Source organism: Oncorhynchus kisutch, linkage group LG15 (assembly GCF_002021735.2).
Source record: "Oncorhynchus kisutch isolate 150728-3 linkage group LG15, Okis_V2, whole genome shotgun sequence".
In the NCBI taxonomy this organism is placed as follows: domain Eukaryota; kingdom Metazoa; phylum Chordata; class Actinopteri; order Salmoniformes; family Salmonidae; genus Oncorhynchus; species Oncorhynchus kisutch.
The window spans coordinates 72692321-72711726 of NC_034188.2; the positions used below are offsets into that span (position 1 = coordinate 72692321).

Here is a 19406-nt window from a genome sequence, read left to right on the forward strand (position 1 = left end):
AAGAATAAGCAAACGTTTAATCAAGAGGTTACTAAGATGTGTTATGTCTGAACCTGCAATTTACCTCAACATTAATAAATATATATACCTAAATGCTGTGCCAGGGACATCAGACCTAACTCACCAGTTCACATTCTCCTGTCTTTATCAGTGATTATATATAAAATCCACCAGATTGGGTCAGGGTAAGACCTATAGAGCATTCGAACAGGACAAGTAATGCACACTATAGCCATTCCATAGGCATATATTGTCCAGGTATGACAATAATAAATATTAGTTGTATCCATGGACTAGTTTTTGACAGAACTGCACGATAGAAAAGCATGTGTACACATTCATTTCATGAGTATGATTTGTGTGTGGTGATTTTGTATGTTTAGTTGCATGGTGTATTCTGCTGAGCGTCATTTTTCTCCCCTATTTCTGGCAGCAGGAGAGAGGTGTCAAGGTGTTGCATTTAAGAGGCTCATCAGCTTACTCGGGATATGGGTCAGCAAAGGTGGAGTTGCTTTTCGACCCACCTCCCAGCACTTTCTCTCTCTGTCTAGCTGTCTCTCTCTCTCTCTTTTTTTTCACTCGCTTTCTCTCTCTCGCTCTCGATCTATCTCTCTGTGTGTCTCTCTCTCAAACATAAACACACGCACACACAGCCATAGCCTACCACCCAGGATGCAAATGAAATAGTAAAGGCTTATCTAGTCATAGGAGATAATCCATTATTTTTATCCGGGTTCAAATATAGTAGGCCTGTCCATATTCAAATATATGTTGTCATGTCAAAAGAGATTCCCTAAAAACGTGATACAACTTTTTTGTAGCAGGTTAGGATAATTAACGTAGCAGGTTAGGAGAATGATGTTAAGGTTAGGAAAAGGGTTAGGGTTAGCAAAAATGCTCTCCTGACCTGCCTATGAAAAGTCACTCGAAGTGCAGTGTTTTTAGCGAGTCCCGATGCCAAAAGCCAGATGTTTGTATCTAGGCTAGGGCCAATCCTCAAAAAGGGCTTTAGTTTTTGAAATACTCCTACCAAAGGTAGGATAAAACACAACTGTATTTTTTTTACATCTCTAATGTCTCCCATTTAGGAAACGGATGGTTGTGTAAAAAAGTGCAGAACACGGGCCAAGAGGAGATGGGCCACATAAACTCATGTAACCCAATATTGCAAGCGCTGATATTGCTAAAAATGTGATCTCATTCAGTGCTGTATGGTCCTGCCTGACAAAAACACATAGTTACCCATGTGTTTTGATGTTGTGGTTATTGTAATCAGCTCTAAGGAAAACACCCGTTAAACTAGGTAAGTGCAGAATAAATAATGGCTGGAGGGGGTGGGGGGTTGTGGTTCATACATGCATAATCTATGAGCAGAATTACTGTTTTACCTCAATTAGCCACAAAATCCCTAGTTTGAAAGTGATTGTTTACTGGAAGCTGTGTGGCGCCATTTTCCCTACATTTTCCCCCACGCGGGCCAGCCCACTAGCAATTCGAGTTCCAACCAATGAGCTTTAGACCTTCGCTATTTGAGTGACAACTGGCAATGCGTGGTGTAGTGTGCAATTTTCAGGGACCACTTTTGGCTAGTGGGCACTAGTTTCAGAACTACTGGCTAAAAAGTTTACAAAAGTACCAGAGAATATCTTTGATAGAGAACTTGCCAAGTCAGATTTGCTCTAATTCAGTGCTTTATGATCCTGCCTGACAAAAATACATACAGTTACAGGTTTTTTGATGTTGTGGCTGTTGTAATCTTATCGGATTTAAGTTAAACAAGTGGGCTGAGATGGTGAAAACGGTCATTTCTTTTCAGTCTAATATTCCTCTTTGGATTTTATATGTTTAGCCTCTTGCAATTATGTTAGGGGGCCCCCCTAGAGTTGTCTCCGAATCCATAATGGAGTCCAAAATGCAATATGGCAACTTTTGTCTGTAGTGTCCAGTTTGGGCTACACACTAAAACGACCCCTCTGCGGAAAGGTGAGACTCTCATGAACACATACATGTCGCCCACAGGCCTGACAAGACCAGTCTGAAGGTCCCCGGTACCAGCTGAAAACATTAATGGAACTATATATGGAGACTGTTTAGTGTAAAAAACAAGGGGTTAAATACGTCAAATAAAAAACAATAAATGTTTCCTGATCTTTCAGATACAAGGACAGACACTTCAGAACAAGCTTCCTTTTGGGATGGACTATCTGTTGTTCAATGTAGTGAATCTCTTATTCAATGGGTTTGTAAGGGCTAAAAGGACAAAAACACATTTTCATCAAATAATCTTTTTATATCCTGTGCCTCCATTATTGGGCTCTTAAGTCTCCTTCTTATTATTTAGAAGTAAGCTTTGATTTGTTGTGAAGCTTTGATTTATTGCTATTCCAATAAGGCTGCCTGAATCCAACATGACCTCCCTCTGGCTCACTGCATTTGTGATGCACATTGAGATGTGCTGGAACCTTGGACCCCAAAACATTTCATTTCGATGTCTGAGCCCACTTGTTTTCCTTCGAGCCAGTTAGAATAGCCACAACATCAAAAGACGTGCAACTGTATGTATGTCTTGTCAGGCAGCACCATACAGTGCTGAATGAGAGCCAATTTGACTTCTTGAGTTGTCTATTAATCAGCTACCAAACATTTTAGTTTACATTCATCATAAATATTTATAGTTGATATTTCCGTCTATTGTATCTCTCCAGCCAGCCATTATTCTGCATTTTTTTGTTCAGTTTTGGAGTAAAATATTTTTACACAACCATCTGTTTCATAAATGGGAGACATTAGAGATGTGAAAAAATATGGTTGTGTTTTGATCGACCTCTGGTAGGGGTATAATTTTTTTTGGGGGGGTCCTGCCACTAGCCTAATCTGTCTAAAATGGCACTGGGTTCCTGAAACACGTCGTCAAAACAGCTGAAATGACTGACACAGGCAAATATTGAGGAGCTCAGGGGATACAGGCGCAGGGAAAACCCTTCGTTAACATTAATTATTCCCTCTACACCTAAGAGCAAATTCAACATAAGTGGGAGGCCTATCATTGTCACATAAACGCATCTGACCAATTATGGTTCGGTGCATAGTGTTCATGCAACAAGCTGTCTCCATGGCAAAGGAAATAAATAAGTTATGTGACCCTAGATAAAATACTTTGTTTTTCATCTTCATCACTGTTATTAGTGCCAAATAGAAAACGTATAAATATATTTCTTTAGAGCCCTCTATTTAAATTCAAATGTGATTTTCTGCAGAATATAGGCCTAGGCTACTATCTTGACAAGGCGTTGTGTGTGGGATATGTGTTTCTGAGACTCCAACGTACATTGACAATCCTCTTATAGTGTGCCTTACCGAATATGGATTAGGTCCGGGTGCAGCACCCGTTTTGCCTACAGGTCACTTTGAAAGGGCTTTGATTGAATTGGCGTGGTTGATCTTGGCCTGCTATAATTTATAATATATATTCATTAGACATTGAAAATAAATACGTTTTACATTGAAAATATCGCTTTATTTTGGATGCTTTTGTAGTCTACGTTTCTGCAACCTGTTGAGCATCAGGTATCCTTTGCTTGTCAAGAAGGATACTTTACACGGATACATAATGTTAGTCTGTTCGATTCTAATGAGCTAACATTATAAGGTGAGAAAAATGTTACTTGTGTGTGGTGGAGCAGACCTGTGTACGGTGCGCTAGCCTCTTCAAGCGCCAACAACAGCATGTAAGGATCTCTCCAGGGTGCTGAAGTTGACAGACAACGGCGCTCCTGAGGCTCCTGCCTCTGCCTCACTTTATGGTAGAGACCAGAAAGATAATGAGGTGTTGTGGCTTCAACTGGGCAACGGTATGACATTTCACATGAGTGAAAATATAGAGAATACTGGAAAGGTGAGGTGAGGATTACTGCAAAAAAAACAGGAGTGTTAAAAAAACTATCCTCCTATTCACAGCTTTCAAAAAGGCCAAAGAAAGCAATGGTAAGTGCAACATATTATGATTAAAGCTATGCTATTCAAGAGTGTCTCTTTGAGATAACATGCTATCAAATACAGTGATCTCACTCTCATATAGTCTACTTTGTGTTAACTTTATGCAGTCTTTAAAACTTTGAAGTAGCCTAACTCTTATTATAAATTATGTTCAAATGAATAGGCTAACCTAATCTTTTTTTTGCAGATGTTTTTGGTTTGGTGTATAATGCTTTGATGTAGGATCAGATCACAGCTCACCAATACGGATACTCCAGCAGGATAATGCAACATATTCCTCTGAATGTTGGAGGTGTGCTATGGGATTTATCCAACTATCCCTATGGCCCCATCTTCAAGAGCAGACACAGCCTTGCAACTCTGCCATTCTATAACTTTCTGCTATGGGTCCTGCTCGGGGTTTTGACGTTTCCATGCTGTGTCCAGTGTTTAATCTTCAAAGTTGGGGTTCTTGGGCCCTGGAACTGCGACCCGGTCTACTCCAAGGCCCTACCTGCGCTGGCCGCTAAACTGGCCGTGGGCAGGATAAACGAGGATTTCAGTTTAGATTTGGGCAGCAAATTGGACTTTGTGATCCTGCAAGAAGCATGTGAAACGTCTAAAGCATTGACAACATTTGTGTACTACGAGAAGATGGTGGACGGTTTCGTCGGACCCACGAATCCAGGATACTGTGACGCAGCCTCACTTTTGGGCAAAAACTGGGATAAAGCTATCTTTTCCTGGGCATGTATTAACTATGAGTTGGATCGAATCAAGAGCTACCCAACCTTCGCACGGACACTGCCGTCACCTACACGGGTGTTGTTCACCGTGTTGAAGCATTTCAGTTGGGCCAACATCGGCATCGTGTCTTCCAATGAGGATATCTGGATAGACACCGCCGGTAAAGTGGCCAACTCCCTGCGGAGCCAGGGACTTCCCGTTGGCATAGTAGCTTCGGCGGGAATGAACGAGACGGAGATGGAAAGCACACTGAGCAGAATCCAGGCTGCTGGAGAGATCAAAGGCAAGTGTTTTTAAGAACATATTTACCTTCTATTTTGTTATATTATGTTTTGTTTACTGAAAAGATACGAGTGAAATAAGTGCAGGCTATGCTATCAAGCCTCACAAGACTGCTTTTTATTTGTATTTGATTTAACTAGGCAACAGAAAATCTTAGCCTGATCAGTTTAAAGGGGTAATCCACAGTTGAAACAATAACAAATCACTGAGGGATGGGGCTGGAGAACTGTAACCACTCTCAAATTCATAGAAAGAGCAATGGTTATAAGATATGATATCAACTTTATAGTTTTAACCATGTTTTGAGGCTATAAAGTGTTTGTTTACTTTGTTTACACACATTGGAGTACAACAAGCAGTGGTGATTTTATCATGTAAATCTTGGTGGGGCAAACTTTTTTATGCATGTCAGCAAAGCCACTACACAACACTAAACAATACATTAATTGCATTATAACGGTGACCAAGGTGCCCAAAAACGGTTATGGCCTACATAAAGCTGTCCCACCAGCAGAGCTTTCCTTTCAGCACTATGGAGTGAATCCTTACCACTGCTACACATGGCTATCAGGGGAGCCTTATTATTTACTGCCTTTTTAAAAACCATAGCTGATATGGCTGACTTCCTTAAACAAATGTGGTTACGACTGACTCCTTGTGGATTTGTGTAAGTCGATAAGAACCACATTCTCCTTCAATAATAACAAACTCAAAAATTAGTTTAGACTTTTGAACCATACACGAAAAGTATTACATTTATGTTCAGTAAGCTGAGCTAGGCCTGTTTGTTCAGCACTTTCAAGTTGGACACCAACAAAAATTCAGATGTTATTTCAGATACATTCAACAAGATGTTGAGGCCTTAACTTTACTCTGCTTTAAGTCACCACACACACACACACACACACACACACACACACACACACACACACACACACACACACACACACACACACACACACACACACACACACACACACACACACACACACACACACACACACACACACACACACACACACACACCACCCCTCTCCTTCCAATCTAGTATTGAAAGGGGTATTCAGTGGGCTGTTTGTGTGAGCTGATTTGTGCAGTGTAGGAGAGGTGTGTGAGATGGGAGGGTTGTCACTGCTGGGGCGGCACACCTGTGAAAGCTCAGCTGGCATAAAGCCACTGTTTCCCCGTTCAGCAAGAGATTCCTCTCTCCATGCATACCTTTGGTTGTTTCGTTGTGTCTTTAGCAGTTGAGACCTAATTTACTGACCTTCATGCCTCATCTGATTATTGTTGAGTGTTTACTTTATTTATGGAATTAATTCATGTTGTTATTCCTTTACTCAGTGTGTGGTTTCCCATTGTGTGGTGTGTTACTATCTTGAACCAGGTTGTATCACAGCATATTGCGCAAACAAAACAACCCTTGCAATATCAACTGGAATTACATGGGTCTGTTACTGTTTATAACAAATATTTGAACGGTGAGAATGTCACTGGCAAACATGGTTACAGACCCAACAACATTATATAGTATCTCCTCAAGAAAAGCACATGAGCTAATTATAATACATAAAGTAAGCTAAACAATGAAATCATTCCAACATTGCCTAAATTGATGAACAAGGTACTAGTGAGAGACCTATATAAGCAATAGGCCTATAACAATTGAGATGTACAAACTAGAGCATAAGGGAACGATGAGGGCATAAGAGGCAATCCATAATTTCGATTAAGACATTAATGAGAGTAAGCTAAGATGGACTAGTCAATATAACTATGTTCAGCGCTTTAGAAATGTACAGCGACAGAATTCAGAACATGGGCCATTCTTACACTATTCTCTCTGTACACCAAGTCAGAACTGTAGGATAAATAGAGGGCGTATAAGCAGAAAAATAAAAGCTCTTAAAGTATTCAGTTACATTTCTCAAAAACAGATTACCCGCTACATGTGCACCACCAAGTAAGAACAGTAGGCTAAGTTCTGAGGGGGAAAGGGACCAAAATTGGCACATGGGTTACTAATAGCTTACTACACAACAGACACTTAGTATTAGTGTAATACAGTACAGTGCATTCGGGAAGGATTCAGACCCCTTTTTCCATATTTTGTTATGTTACAGCCTTATTCTAAAAGGGATTACATTTTGTTTCTCTCATCAATCTACACACTACAGCATAATGACAAAGCACATTTCTTTGAATTTTTTGCACATTTTATTAAATAAAAAACAAATCACATGTACGTAAGTATTCAGACACTTTACTCAGTACTTTGTTGAAGCACCTTTGGCAGCAGTTACAGCCTTGAGTCTTCTTGGGTATGACGCTACAAGCTTGGCGCACCTGTATTCGCTGCTGATCCTCTCAAGCTCTGTCAGGTTGGACGGGGAGCATCGCTACACAGCTATTTTCAGGTCTCTCCAGAAATGTTCGATCGGGTTCAAGTCTGGGCTCTGGTTGGGACACTCAATGACATTCAGAGACCTGTCCCAAAGGCACTCGTGTGTTGTCTTGGCTGTGTGCTTAGGGTCGTTGTCCTGTTGGAAGGTGAACCTTCGCCTCAGTCTGAGGTCCTGAGCGCTCTGGAGCAGGTTTTCATCAAGTATCTCTCTGTACTTTGCTATGTTTATCTTTCCCTCGATCCGGACTAGTCTCCCAGTCCCTGCCTCTGAAAAACATCCCCCAATATCCCCCTGGCATATTACATAATTTATGCAGCAGCATACAATACATTTTTGAACTCAGAGTTGTTGTGCTGTGCTCACTTAAATAGGAAGGTGGCGTGGTGATCTTTCTTGTTGGCAAATTTTGTCTTGAAACTTTATCAAAGTCTGACATTCTCTGGATTTGTGGTGCTTTCAAGACACCTGGAACTCTGAAAAAACAAGGTTGAATTATGATATAAGTGATCTTCAGGTCAGAGCTCTAGAAAGAGACCAAAGTTCCCGTCTTGCAATTCCGAGTTGGTTGTCCGTTCAAAGGATATTTTCCCAGTCGTAGCTCGTTTTTTCTCCAAGTTCCCAGTTGTCTTGAACTCACTTATTTCCGAGTTTCGAGTTTTCAGATGTTTTCAATGTGGCAGAAGTCATGCTAGATGGGCACTTCTAATGTAAATCTATGGTAGCACCCAAATTGGCTTGAACTGGCTAGCTCTCCCTGTAGATTCTGCAGAGACGTTGTGTCCCCCCATAAGTGACAGAATCCTGAGCCAATCACGGCGCAACTAGAGAAGATTAACAATGCCAACGCTCTGTATTTTCCGCTGGCTGCCCCTCCACCACAGAAAGCACTGAGCTAGGCTGAAACTGTAACGGTTTTCTTTAGGTGAAGTAGAGGCGGACCAAAACGCAGCGTGGTTGTTATTCATGTTTTTTAATAAAGACACTAGACATGAATAAACGAACAAAAACAATAAACGTGGAAAACCAAAAACAGCCCTATCTGGTGCAAAACACAGAGACAGGAACAATCACCCACAAACACACAGTGAAACCCAGGCTACCTAAATATGGTTCCCAATCAGAGACAATGACTAACACCTGCCTCTGATTGAGAACCATATCAGGCCAGACATAGAAATAGACAAACAAAACATCCAACATAGAATGCCCACTCAGATCACACCCTGACCAACCAAAACATAGAAACATACAAAGCAAACTATGGTCAGGGTGTGACAGTACTCCCCCCCCCCCCCCCCCAAGGTGCGGACTCTGGCCGCAAAACCTGAACCTATTGGGGAGGGTCTGGGTGGGCATCTGTCCGCGGTGGCAGCTCTGGTGCTGGACGTGGCCCCCACTTCACCGTAGTCTTAGTCCCCCACCTTGTCCGCTTCCGTGGCCTCCTAGCCACGGCGACCCTACTTAATGACCCCACTGGACTGAGGGGCAGAAGCTCGGGACAGAGGGGCGGCAGCTCGGGACAGAGGGGCGGCAGCTCGGGACAGACGGGCGGCAGCTCGGGACAGAGGGGCGGCAGCTCGGGACAGAGGGGCGGAAGCTCGGGACAGAGGGGGGAAGCTCTGGCGCCTCTGGGCTGAGGGGCTCTGGCGCCTCAGACTCCGGCAGCAGCGCCGGACAGGCGGGAGACTCCGGCAGCAGCGCCGGACAGGCGGGAGACTCCGGCAGCAGCGGCGGACAGGCGGGAGACTCCGGCAGCAGCGCCGGACAGGCGGGAGACTCCGGCAGCGCTGGAGAGGAGGAAGGCTCCGGCAGCGCTGGACAGGCGGGACGCACTGTAGGCCTGATGCGTGGTGCTGGCACTGGTGGTACTGGGCCGAGGACACGCACAGGAAGCCTGGTGCAGGGAACTGCCACCGGAGGGCTGGTGTGTGGAGGTGGCACTGGATGGACCGGACCGTGAAGGGGTAGTGGAGATCTTGAGAGCAGGGCTGGCACCAACCGCACTGGCTGGATCTTCACCCTAGCCCGGCAGATGTGGGAAGCTGGGATGTAGCGCACCGGGCTAAGCACGCGTACTGGGGACACCGTGCGAACCACCGCATAACACGGTGCCTGACCAGCACCACGCCCGCCACGGTTAGCACTGCTAGGAGCACTGTAGTGCTGAGATGGCACAGGACGTGCAAGGCTAGGGAGATGCACAGGAGGCCTGGTGTGTGAGGCTGGCACAGTCTTCACCAAGACCCCTAGCACGCACCTCAGGATGAGTATGGAGAGCTGACCCAGGTGCCATTAAATCCCTGACACGCTCCATCGGGCGAATGTCATGCCTCATGCACCAAACCAGCAACTCCCTCATATCTCTCTCCTCCAATTTCTCCATTAACTCCTTCACAGTCTCTGCTTCGTTCACCTCCAACACCAGCTCTGGTTCTGAGCTCCTCCTTGGCTCCTCACGATAAACGGGGGGAGTTGGCTCAGGTCTGACTCCTGACTCTGCCACACTCAATACATTTTGGGGGCTGACTCTCGGGCTTCCGTCCGCGCCTCCGTGCTTGCTTCGCCAACCTCATTCTCCTGTAACCTTCCGCGCACTGCTCCATCGAATCCCAGGCGGGCTCCGGCACTCTCCCTGGGTCGACCGCCCACCTGTCTATTTCCTCCAAAGTAGTATAGTCCATATTCTCCAAGTAGTGCAGCCTCTCCCACTGCTGCTGCTGCTGCTCCTGCTGCTGCTCGTTACCACTCCGCTTGGTCCTGTTGTGGTGGGTGATTCTGTAACGGTCGTCCTCCATACTAAATAAATACAAAACAAAGGAAATAAAGGTCAGCACGTGACAGTACCCCCCCCCAAAGGTGCGGACTCCGGCCGCAAAACCTTAACCTATAGGGGAGGGTCTGGGTGGGCGTCTGTCCGCGGTTGTTGCTGCTGCTGCTGCTGTCGTCGCTGTCTTTTACCACGCCGCTTGGTCCTGTTGTGGTGGGTGATTCTGTAACGGTCGTCCTCCTCTTCATCTGAAGAGGAGAGGCGAGAAGGACCGGAGGACCAAAATGCGGCGTGATATGTGTTCATCATGAATTTTAATAAAGAAAACACTGAACACTATACAAAAACAGTAAACAAAATAACAACCGTGAAGCTAATGCGAGCTGCGCTGAAACAAGCCATCAACATAGACAATCACCCACAAAACAAACAGTGCAACCCAGGCTACCTAAGTATGATTCTCAATCAGAGACAACTAATGACACCTGCCTCTGATTGAGAACCATACTAGGCCGAAACATAGAAATCCCAAATCATAGAAAATCAAACATAGACTGCCCACCCAACTCACGCCCTGACCATACTAAATAAATACAAAACAAAGGAAATAAAGGTCAGAACGTGACAGAAACACCTGCTTTTTGGAGCTGCCTTACTAAATAAAACAAGAAAGAGACCATGTTCGTATGCAGCTTTATTCAATCAATAAATGTGTCTTTACATTGTTTTCAAACTGATATGTGACACAAATTAAATAACATGTAAAGCACGCACAATAAATAAACAACAGGTGGGGCTCAAAACAGGTATGAATGACAGGTCGCCACTGACAACAAATCAGATCAAATGTGTCAGGTGTCGAATAAAACAGCCGTACCTTACTTACAAGCCCTTCACTAAAACAATGCAGTTTTAAGAAAAAATGATTTACTAAATAAACTGAAGTAAACAATAAAGAAAGAAAAAAGAAAAAAAAGAAGAAAATTGAAAATAACTAATAATTAAAGACTAACAATAAAATAACAGTAGCGAGACTATATACAGGGGGTACCGATACAGAGTCAATGTGCGGGGGCACCGGTTAATTGAGGTAATATGTACGTATATGTAGGTAGAGGTAAAGTGACTATGCATAGATAATAAACAGAGATTAGCAGCAACGTAATGGTTAGCCATTCAGGAGTCTTATGGCTTGGGGGTAGAAGCTGTTAAGAAGCCTTTTGGACCTAGACTTGTCGCTCCGGTACCGCTTGCCATGTGTAGCAGGGAGAACAGTCTATGAGTAGGGTGGCTGGAGTCTTTGGCAACTTTTAGGTCCTTCCTCTGACACCGCCTGGTATAGAGGTCCTGGATTGCAGGAAGCTTGGCCCCAGTGATGTACTGGGCCATAAGCACTACCCTCTGTAGTGCCTTGCGGTCGGAGGCCGAGCAGTTGCCATACCAAGCAGTGATGAACCCGTCAGGATGCTCTCGATGATGCAGCTGTACAACCTTTTGATGATCTGAGGACCATGCCTAATCTTTTCAGTCTCCTGAGGGGGAATAGGTGTTGTCGTGCTCTCTTCACAACTGTCTTGGTGTGTTTGGACCATGACAGTTCGTTGGTGATGTGAACACCAAGGAACTTGAAGCTCTCAACCTGCTCCACTACAGCCCCGGTGATGAGAATGGGGGCGTGCTCGCCCCTCCTTTTCCTGTAGTCCACAATCATCTCCTTAATCTTGATCATGTTGAGGGAGAGGTTGTTGTCCTGGCACCACACTGCCAGGTCTCTGACCTTCTCCCTATAGGCTGTCTCATTGTTGTCAGTGATCAGACCACTGTTGTGTCATCGGCAAACTTAATGTTGGTGTTGGAGTTGTGCATGGCCATGCAGTCATGGGTGAACAGGGAGTACAGGAGGGGACTGAGCACGCACCCCTGATGGGCCCCTGTGTTGAGGATCTGCTTGGCAGATGTGCTGTTACATACCGTTACCACTTGGGAGCGACCCGTCAGGAAGTCCAGGATCCAGTTGCAGAGGGAAGTGTTTCGTCCTTAGCTTAGTGACGAGCTTTGAGGGCACTATGGTGTTGAACACTAGCTGTAGTCAATGAATACCATTCTCAAGTAGGCGTTCCTTTTGTCCAGGTGGGAAAGGGCAGTGTGGAGTGCAATAGCGATTGTGTCATCTGTGGATCTGTTGGTGCGGTATGCAAAATGGAGTGGGTCTAGGGTTTCTGGGATAATGGTGTTGATGTGAGCCATGACCAGCCTTTCAATGCACTTCATGGCTACAGATGTGAGTGCTACGGGTCGGTAGTCATTTAGGCAGGTTATCTTGGTGGTCTTGGGCACAGGGACTATGGTGGTCTTCATGAAACAACAAGCTTATATTTTGGGTTCTGATGGGGTACAACAGTTGTACAGTGGCTTGCGAAAGTATTCATCCCCCTTGGCATTTTTTCTATTTTGTTGACTTACAACCACAAATTAAATAGATTTTTTGGGGGGTTTGTATCATTTGATTTAAACAACAGGCCTACTACTTTGAAGATGCAAATTATTTTTTATTGTGAAACAAACAAGAAATAAGACAAAACAACTTGAACGTGCATTACTATTCACCCCAACAAAGTCAATACTTTGTAGAGCCACCTTTTTCAGCAATTACAGCTGCAAGTCTCTTGGGGTACGTCTCCATAAGTTTGGCACATCTACCCACCTGGATCTTTGCCCATTCTTCAAGGCAAAACTGTTCCAGTTCCTTCAAGTTGAAAGGGTTCCACTAGTGTACAGCAATATGTAAGTCATACCACAGATTCTCAATTGGATTGTGGTCTAGGCTTTGACTAGGCCCTTCCAAGACATTTGAATGTTCCCCTTAAACCACTCGAGTGTTGCTTTAGCAGTATGCTTAGGGTCATTGTCCTGCTGGAAGGTGAACCTCCATCCCAGTCTCAAATCTCTGGAAGACTGAAACAGGTTTCCCTCAAGAAATTCCCTGTATTTAGCGCCATCCATCATTCCTTCAATTCTGACCAGTTTCAGAATTGATGCCCTCAACTGGTCCCTGCCGATGAAAAACATTCCCACAGCATGATGCTACCACCACCATGCTTCACTGTGGGGATGATATTCTCGGGGTGATGAGAGGTGTTGGGTTTGCACCAGACATAGCGTTTTCCTTGATGGCCAGAAAGCTAAATGTTAGTCTCATCTGACCAGAGTACCGTCTTCCATATGTTTGGGGAGTCTCCTATTTTTTTCTTTAAGCAATGGCTTTTTCTGGCCATTCTTCCATAAAGCCCAGTTCCGTGGAGTGTAAAGTGGTCCTTTGGACAGATACTCCAATCTCCGCTGTGGAGCTTTGCAGCTCCTTCAGGGTTATCTTTGGTCTCTTTGCTGCCTCTCTGATTAATGCCCTCCTTGCCTGGTCTGTGAGTTTTCATGGTTGGCCTTTCTTGGCAGGTTTGTTGTGGTTCCATATTCTTTACATTTTTTAATAACAGATGTAATGGTGCTCAGTGGGCTGTTCAAAGTTTCAGATATTTTTTTATAACCCAACCATGATCTGTACTTCTCCACAACGTTGTCCCTGACATGTTTGGAGAGCTCCTTGGTCTTCATATTGCCACTTGCTTGGTGGTGCCTCTTGCTTAGTGGTGTTGCAATCTCTTGGGCCTTTCAGAACAGGTGTATATATACTGAGATCATGTGACACTTAGATTGCACACAGGTGGACTTTATTTAACTGATTATGTGACTTCTGAAGGTAATTTATTGTACTAGATCTTATTTAGGGGCATCATACATGTGCACGCACCACTTTTCCATTTTTAAAATTTTTATTCTTTGAAGCAAGTAAATGTTTTCATTTCACTTCACCAATTTGGACTATTTTGTGTATGTTCACTACATGAAACCCAAATAAAAATCTGTTGTAATGCAACAAAATAGGGAAAACGCCGTGGGGGATGAATACTTTTGCAAGGCACTGTACATATAATTTATTTTCATGTCCCTAATGTTATGTAGCAACTGCAGATTGCCCCTTTAAGGTGGCGATCCCTCACTGTCTCTGTCCTGTGTGTTCCAGTGATCATCATGTGCATGCACTCTGCTCTGATTGGTGGGGAGCAGCAGACAGCCTTCCTGCTGAAGGCCCATGAGATGGGTCTGACGAAGGGCCGCTATGTTTTTGTCCCCTACGACACCCTCCTCTATAGCCTGCCCTATGCCAACACATCCTACTTCCCCCTGCAAAACAACACCAAGCTGCGGCAGGCCTACGACGCCGTGCTCACCATCACTGTGTCCTCAGATCTGATGTCATTCAACGAGGCGTTCAACATGGCCAAGAGGTTTGAGGAACTCACCATATCACTGGTCCCACAGCAGGTGAGGAGGGTGTTTCTTAATATTTTCAATTGTGGGATGTGAGTGGATTCCATCTGAATTTCAATTGATTGTTATGTTATTACATTGTTATTACAATAGTATTATAAATATGCCATTGATTGTATTTATTAAACATTTGTTATGTAGAGAAACACCAAAGTCTTCAGGCCATTTGATATATAACTGTTTTGGGGGTGAGTTTTAGATCAGTGTATCACTCTCAGTTTGAGAAAAGCTAATCATTTTAACCAAATAAACGATTTATCAATGACCTTGCATTCCAGGTCAACCCCCTGTTTGGAACCATCTACAACGGTATTTACCTCCTTGCCAAAGCCATGCACAATGCCAGGAGAGCTGGCCAGTGGCTCTCCGGGACCAACCTAGCTTATTTCACCAGGAACATGACGTTCTCTGGCTTCAACCAGAAGATCCAGATAGACACTGAAGGGGAGAGCCAGACCAACTATGTCATCCTGGACTCCGACGGATGGGAGGGTCAGCTGTACCGCTCCTATCTGGTGGACCTGAGCGCTGACATGGTCCGCTTCGCAGGCAAATCCATTCATTTCCCTGGGGGTTCCCCTCCCCCCTCAGACTCCAGCTGTTGGTTTGAACCAAACATTATCTGCACTGGAGGTAGAGAACCTGTTAGCCTGTTAGTTTGTGTCTTTCCTTCTTCCATCACACAACCAAACTAGGTATTTAGTCTCCATGTCTTACCTGTGTCTCAGGTGTGGAGATAACCTACGTCATAGTGGTGGTTGTGATCATCTTCATTCTGATCGTGGGAGGACTTGGTCTAAGTCTGTTCGTAAGGTAACTCTTCTCACTGTCCTGTTCATGTTTCTTACTGTATTTGTATGCTGTTTAGCAGAGGTGTGGACTCGAGTCACATGACTTGGACTCGAGTTAGACTCAAGTCACAAATATGATGACTTGCAACTCAACTTTGACTTTAACACCAATGACTCGTGACTTAACTTGGACTTGAGCCTTTTGACTCGACCTGATTTGATACCCTCCCCAAGCCCAGATATTAAAAATGATGCTATTTTTAAAAAGCGTCAGCGCATCAGCTCTTCATTTACTTGAAACTTGCAAAACATGCGGGAAGAAAATTACAGACGGAGGCGCAACAACTTCCAACTTCGTTCAACATTTGAAGCTGCACAAAAAATGGTAAATCGTGGCTAATATAGCAGACAGCTATATAATTTATATATTTGCTAGTGTAGCATGTAGGCTAACATAATGTTACATCAATGAGCCTCCACACAGTCAGTCAGTGCGGGAACGTGAACATTGCACCCAAGATTGAGCTACAACTGGCTCGGCAGTTGGTAGCCTAAATCCTGCCTGATGTTACTGCTGTTCCTAAAACCATTGACATAGGTTAGCCTACTGTAACCACACACAGAGTGTGTGTGTGTGTTTGTTTGTTTGTTAAGGTTGGGCGATTGTGTACAAGCCTACGTCGCCCGATTGCGCCCCATAGCGATCCTCAATAGTTGATCGCTATGGGGGGTCTTTCTCATGGTTAACCATGCATTTCCGTGGAAATATAAAGTTTATTTGGAAAGTAATAAATATACATATTTTTTAAAAGCATTCATGATTTGTGTCAATGTAATATACTAACTATTACTCTTGTTAAAAATATGAAGTGGTATTACACTTGGTGAAGAGCACATTATGACTTGTTTAGGACTCTAAACTCAAAGTTTAGGACTTGAGACTTGACTTGAGACTTGTCGGTCTTGACTTGGGACTAGAGTGCTAAGACTTGCAACTTACTTGAGACTTGTAAAACAATGACTTGGTCCCACCTCTGCTGTTTAGATACATAGAGACTAAAAACCTAGACAGAGATAGTTGCTATTGCTTTTCTGTTAACATGGCTGACATGCTCTCTGATTGGCTGGTAGGAGGAGAATCCAGCAGATCCAGTTGGTGAAGGGGCCCAATCGGATCCTACTGACTCTAGAGGACCTCACGTTCATCAACCCTCAACTTAGCAAGAGGGTAAATATATTTTCCCATATGATTCTCTACAACATTACCTCTTTCTGATATACTGTATGTTCAGTCATCTATTTTATGCCTCATAGAAAATCACTCTAGAGGACCTGAGTGAATCTAAAAGTGCAATAGACAACAACGGTATGCATTCAGGAGACCTGCACCACTCTGTGAACAGCATCACTACTGCAACACATGACACCACAAATGTAGCTGTCTATGAGGTAGGTTGACGACGTTGACCGTTGAACCACAAGTCAACTTTTCATCCCTATCCTAAAATATTTCAATGTGACTTGTAGAGAATGGAGCCAGAATAAAACCACATTTTCTTTCATTGCTTCAAAGGGCGACTGGGTGTGGCTGAAAAAGTTTGAAGAAGGCCATTTCAAGGAAGTCAAGCAGAGCACCACCAAGATCTTTACAAAGGTAAAACAGTAAGTTCAAGCACAAGTACAGTGAATTGCTTGCGAGCTCTACTCAACAGTGCAGTAATCAATATCTAAAATAGTATACAAATCCAAAATCTACATATACTGTGTATAAAAAATACGTTATATACAGGGTCAGTGCCAATACCATATTTACAATGTATAGAGTCATGTCTGGGATGTGAGTTTGTTTTTGTTAACTTTGGGGTCTTCACTTTGTGTGAATGTGTCCAGATGAAGGATCTGCGAAATGAGAACATCAATCCGTTCCTGGGGTTTTTCACAGACTGTGACATGTTTGCCGTTGTGACGGAGCATTGTTCCCGTGGCAGTCTGCAGGACCTCCTGAGGAACGACGACGTCAAGCTGGAATGGATGTTCAAGTCTTCTTTGTTGCTGGACCTAATCAAGGTATGACATGTTTGACACATCATGTTGCAAAACTAGTTCCACAAGTCTAATTTGTCCCAATAAGATAAAAAATATCTTCTAAAAACTGTATCGGCCAGCAGATCAAATGTTTAAAATGTTTTTCTGGTACTTTGTCATAAGTAACACCAATGGTTTACCAGTTCTGATCTTATTGGCCTCTCAGGGTATGAAGTATCTGCACCATCGAGAGTTCCCTCACGGTCGGCTGAAGTCACGGAACTGTGTGGTGGACGGTCGCTTCGTCCTCAAGATCACAGACTACGGCTTTAACGAGCTGCTGGAATCCCAGAAATCCCCCAAAAATCTAGTTCCACCTGAAGGTAACATCTATGCCTCATCTGCACTTTTGTTTTTTTTAAATGTTCCCTCTTCCATATCACGTTAAAGGAGCGGTGTGGTCAACAACATCATTTTTTTGTTAATGCCTTGTTAGAGTTGTTTGAAAAGAATTGATAGTTACATTTCAGATTGTTTTGCATGGGTGGGGTTTTGGACCGCTTGGTGACATCATAATAAAGAGAGTTTGCCCTCCTCACTGCCAATAGCAGTTTGTTTGCAGGTTACACATCCCTTCCACTAGGCTCCTCCAGTTAGGCCCCTCTCTCAGACCACTCCATGACAGTCCTAGCAAAATTATTGCTTAGAAATAGCATTTAACTAAGAAGCTATTTTTGTTTGTTTTTGAGTATTTTAATGATTTGATATCGAGATAAAAATGGCTGCATTGGACCTTTAAAGATGGACTTGACACACATTCATTTGTATTTCTAGTTTGTGAGTATAATCTATGTAATTTAGATTCTATATGCTTCCCAGGTGCTGCATTTAACTACCTTGCCAATATCGTGACCCTGTGTCTCTATCTCAGATCAGTTTTGGACAGCTCCAGAGTTCCTCCGAGACGTGGAGAACTCTCGGAAGGGGACCTATAAAGGAGATGTGTATAGTTTTGCCATTATACTCCAAGAGGTGGTTGTCCGAGGACTTCCATATTGCATGCTGGGTCTGACTCCTGCGGGTAGGTCTGGGGGATACAAAACAAGCAAAAACATACAATCTTAGATCTTAGAGGCATTTTTTTGTTTTAGCTTGAGGTCATTTTTCTGTCATCTGTGAATCAACATCAATTGATTGACTTGTTATACTGGCATCTATTGAGGAATGTCAGAGTTGTAAATCACAATAATTCCCCTATCTACAGTGTATAATGTAGCTACATATTGTACATACAGAATTTCTGCTTTGCTTTGACAAGATGTCTAGTACCAGCGGACAATAAATGAGTAAATGTGTAATGAGTTGTTATGTTCCCGTGTGCTGCTGTACAGTATAACCTCTCTCCTCTCTTTCTCTCTCCCTCACCATCAGAGATCATCCGTAAGGTGAAGAAGCCTCCTCCCATGTGCAGGCCTACGGTGGCCCCAGATCAGGCTCCTATGGAGTGTATCCAGCTGATGAAACAGTGCTGGAGCGAACAGCCTGATCGCAGACCAGCCTTCGATGAGATCTTTGACCAGGTCAGAAACCCTCATCTGTCTCCATGGTTATCTGCTGCCAGTCTCATAGAGGGGTAATGCAGGGAAAATGTCTGGGTAATTATGAGCTGTGAACAGCAGAAATTGGTCTGTCAGCACTCATTGGCCATGTCCGAAATCTGTCTTGCCTACTACTTAATAAAACAATATACTGTGTACTAATCATATTACATACTGTTCAGAATGTACTGTTTAGGAAAAATGAATGCAGTAAGCAACAAATATTACCATCTAGGCTCACCCATCCTGAGAATGTCATCTAATAAAAATAAAAAATAATAATAATTCCCAATCATTCATTTATTTTGGTACAGCGTGTTCCCTTATCTCATTATCAGCTGATTATCAGCTCTTGTCAAACACACATGAGTCTGGAATAGGGAAGGCAAAATTAAAAGAACTTTCAATAAATTCCCTTGTCTTCCTGAGA

The 19406-nt window shown here is 43.6% G+C and overlaps 1 protein-coding gene across 1 annotated transcript in view; it reads left to right on the forward strand.

Annotated features, from left to right (window-relative positions):
* The first annotated feature begins 3473 nt into the window (after positions 1 to 3473).
* Positions 3474 to 19406, forward strand: part of LOC109906103 (retinal guanylyl cyclase 2-like) — a 34405-nt gene continuing 18472 nt past the window's right edge. Inside the window, exons 1-12 of the mRNA XM_020503761.2 lie at positions 3474 to 3984; positions 4184 to 5005; positions 14255 to 14556; positions 14841 to 15195; positions 15291 to 15375; positions 16485 to 16581; positions 16668 to 16802; positions 16927 to 17007; positions 17244 to 17420; positions 17605 to 17761; positions 18310 to 18459; positions 18810 to 18958. Of these exons, the coding sequence (XP_020359350.1) occupies positions 4261 to 5005; positions 14255 to 14556; positions 14841 to 15195; positions 15291 to 15375; positions 16485 to 16581; positions 16668 to 16802; positions 16927 to 17007; positions 17244 to 17420; positions 17605 to 17761; positions 18310 to 18459; positions 18810 to 18958 (2433 nt within the window). The 5' untranslated portion in view covers positions 3474 to 3984; positions 4184 to 4260. The remainder of the gene's footprint in view (positions 3985 to 4183; positions 5006 to 14254; positions 14557 to 14840; positions 15196 to 15290; positions 15376 to 16484; positions 16582 to 16667; positions 16803 to 16926; positions 17008 to 17243; positions 17421 to 17604; positions 17762 to 18309; positions 18460 to 18809; positions 18959 to 19406) is intronic.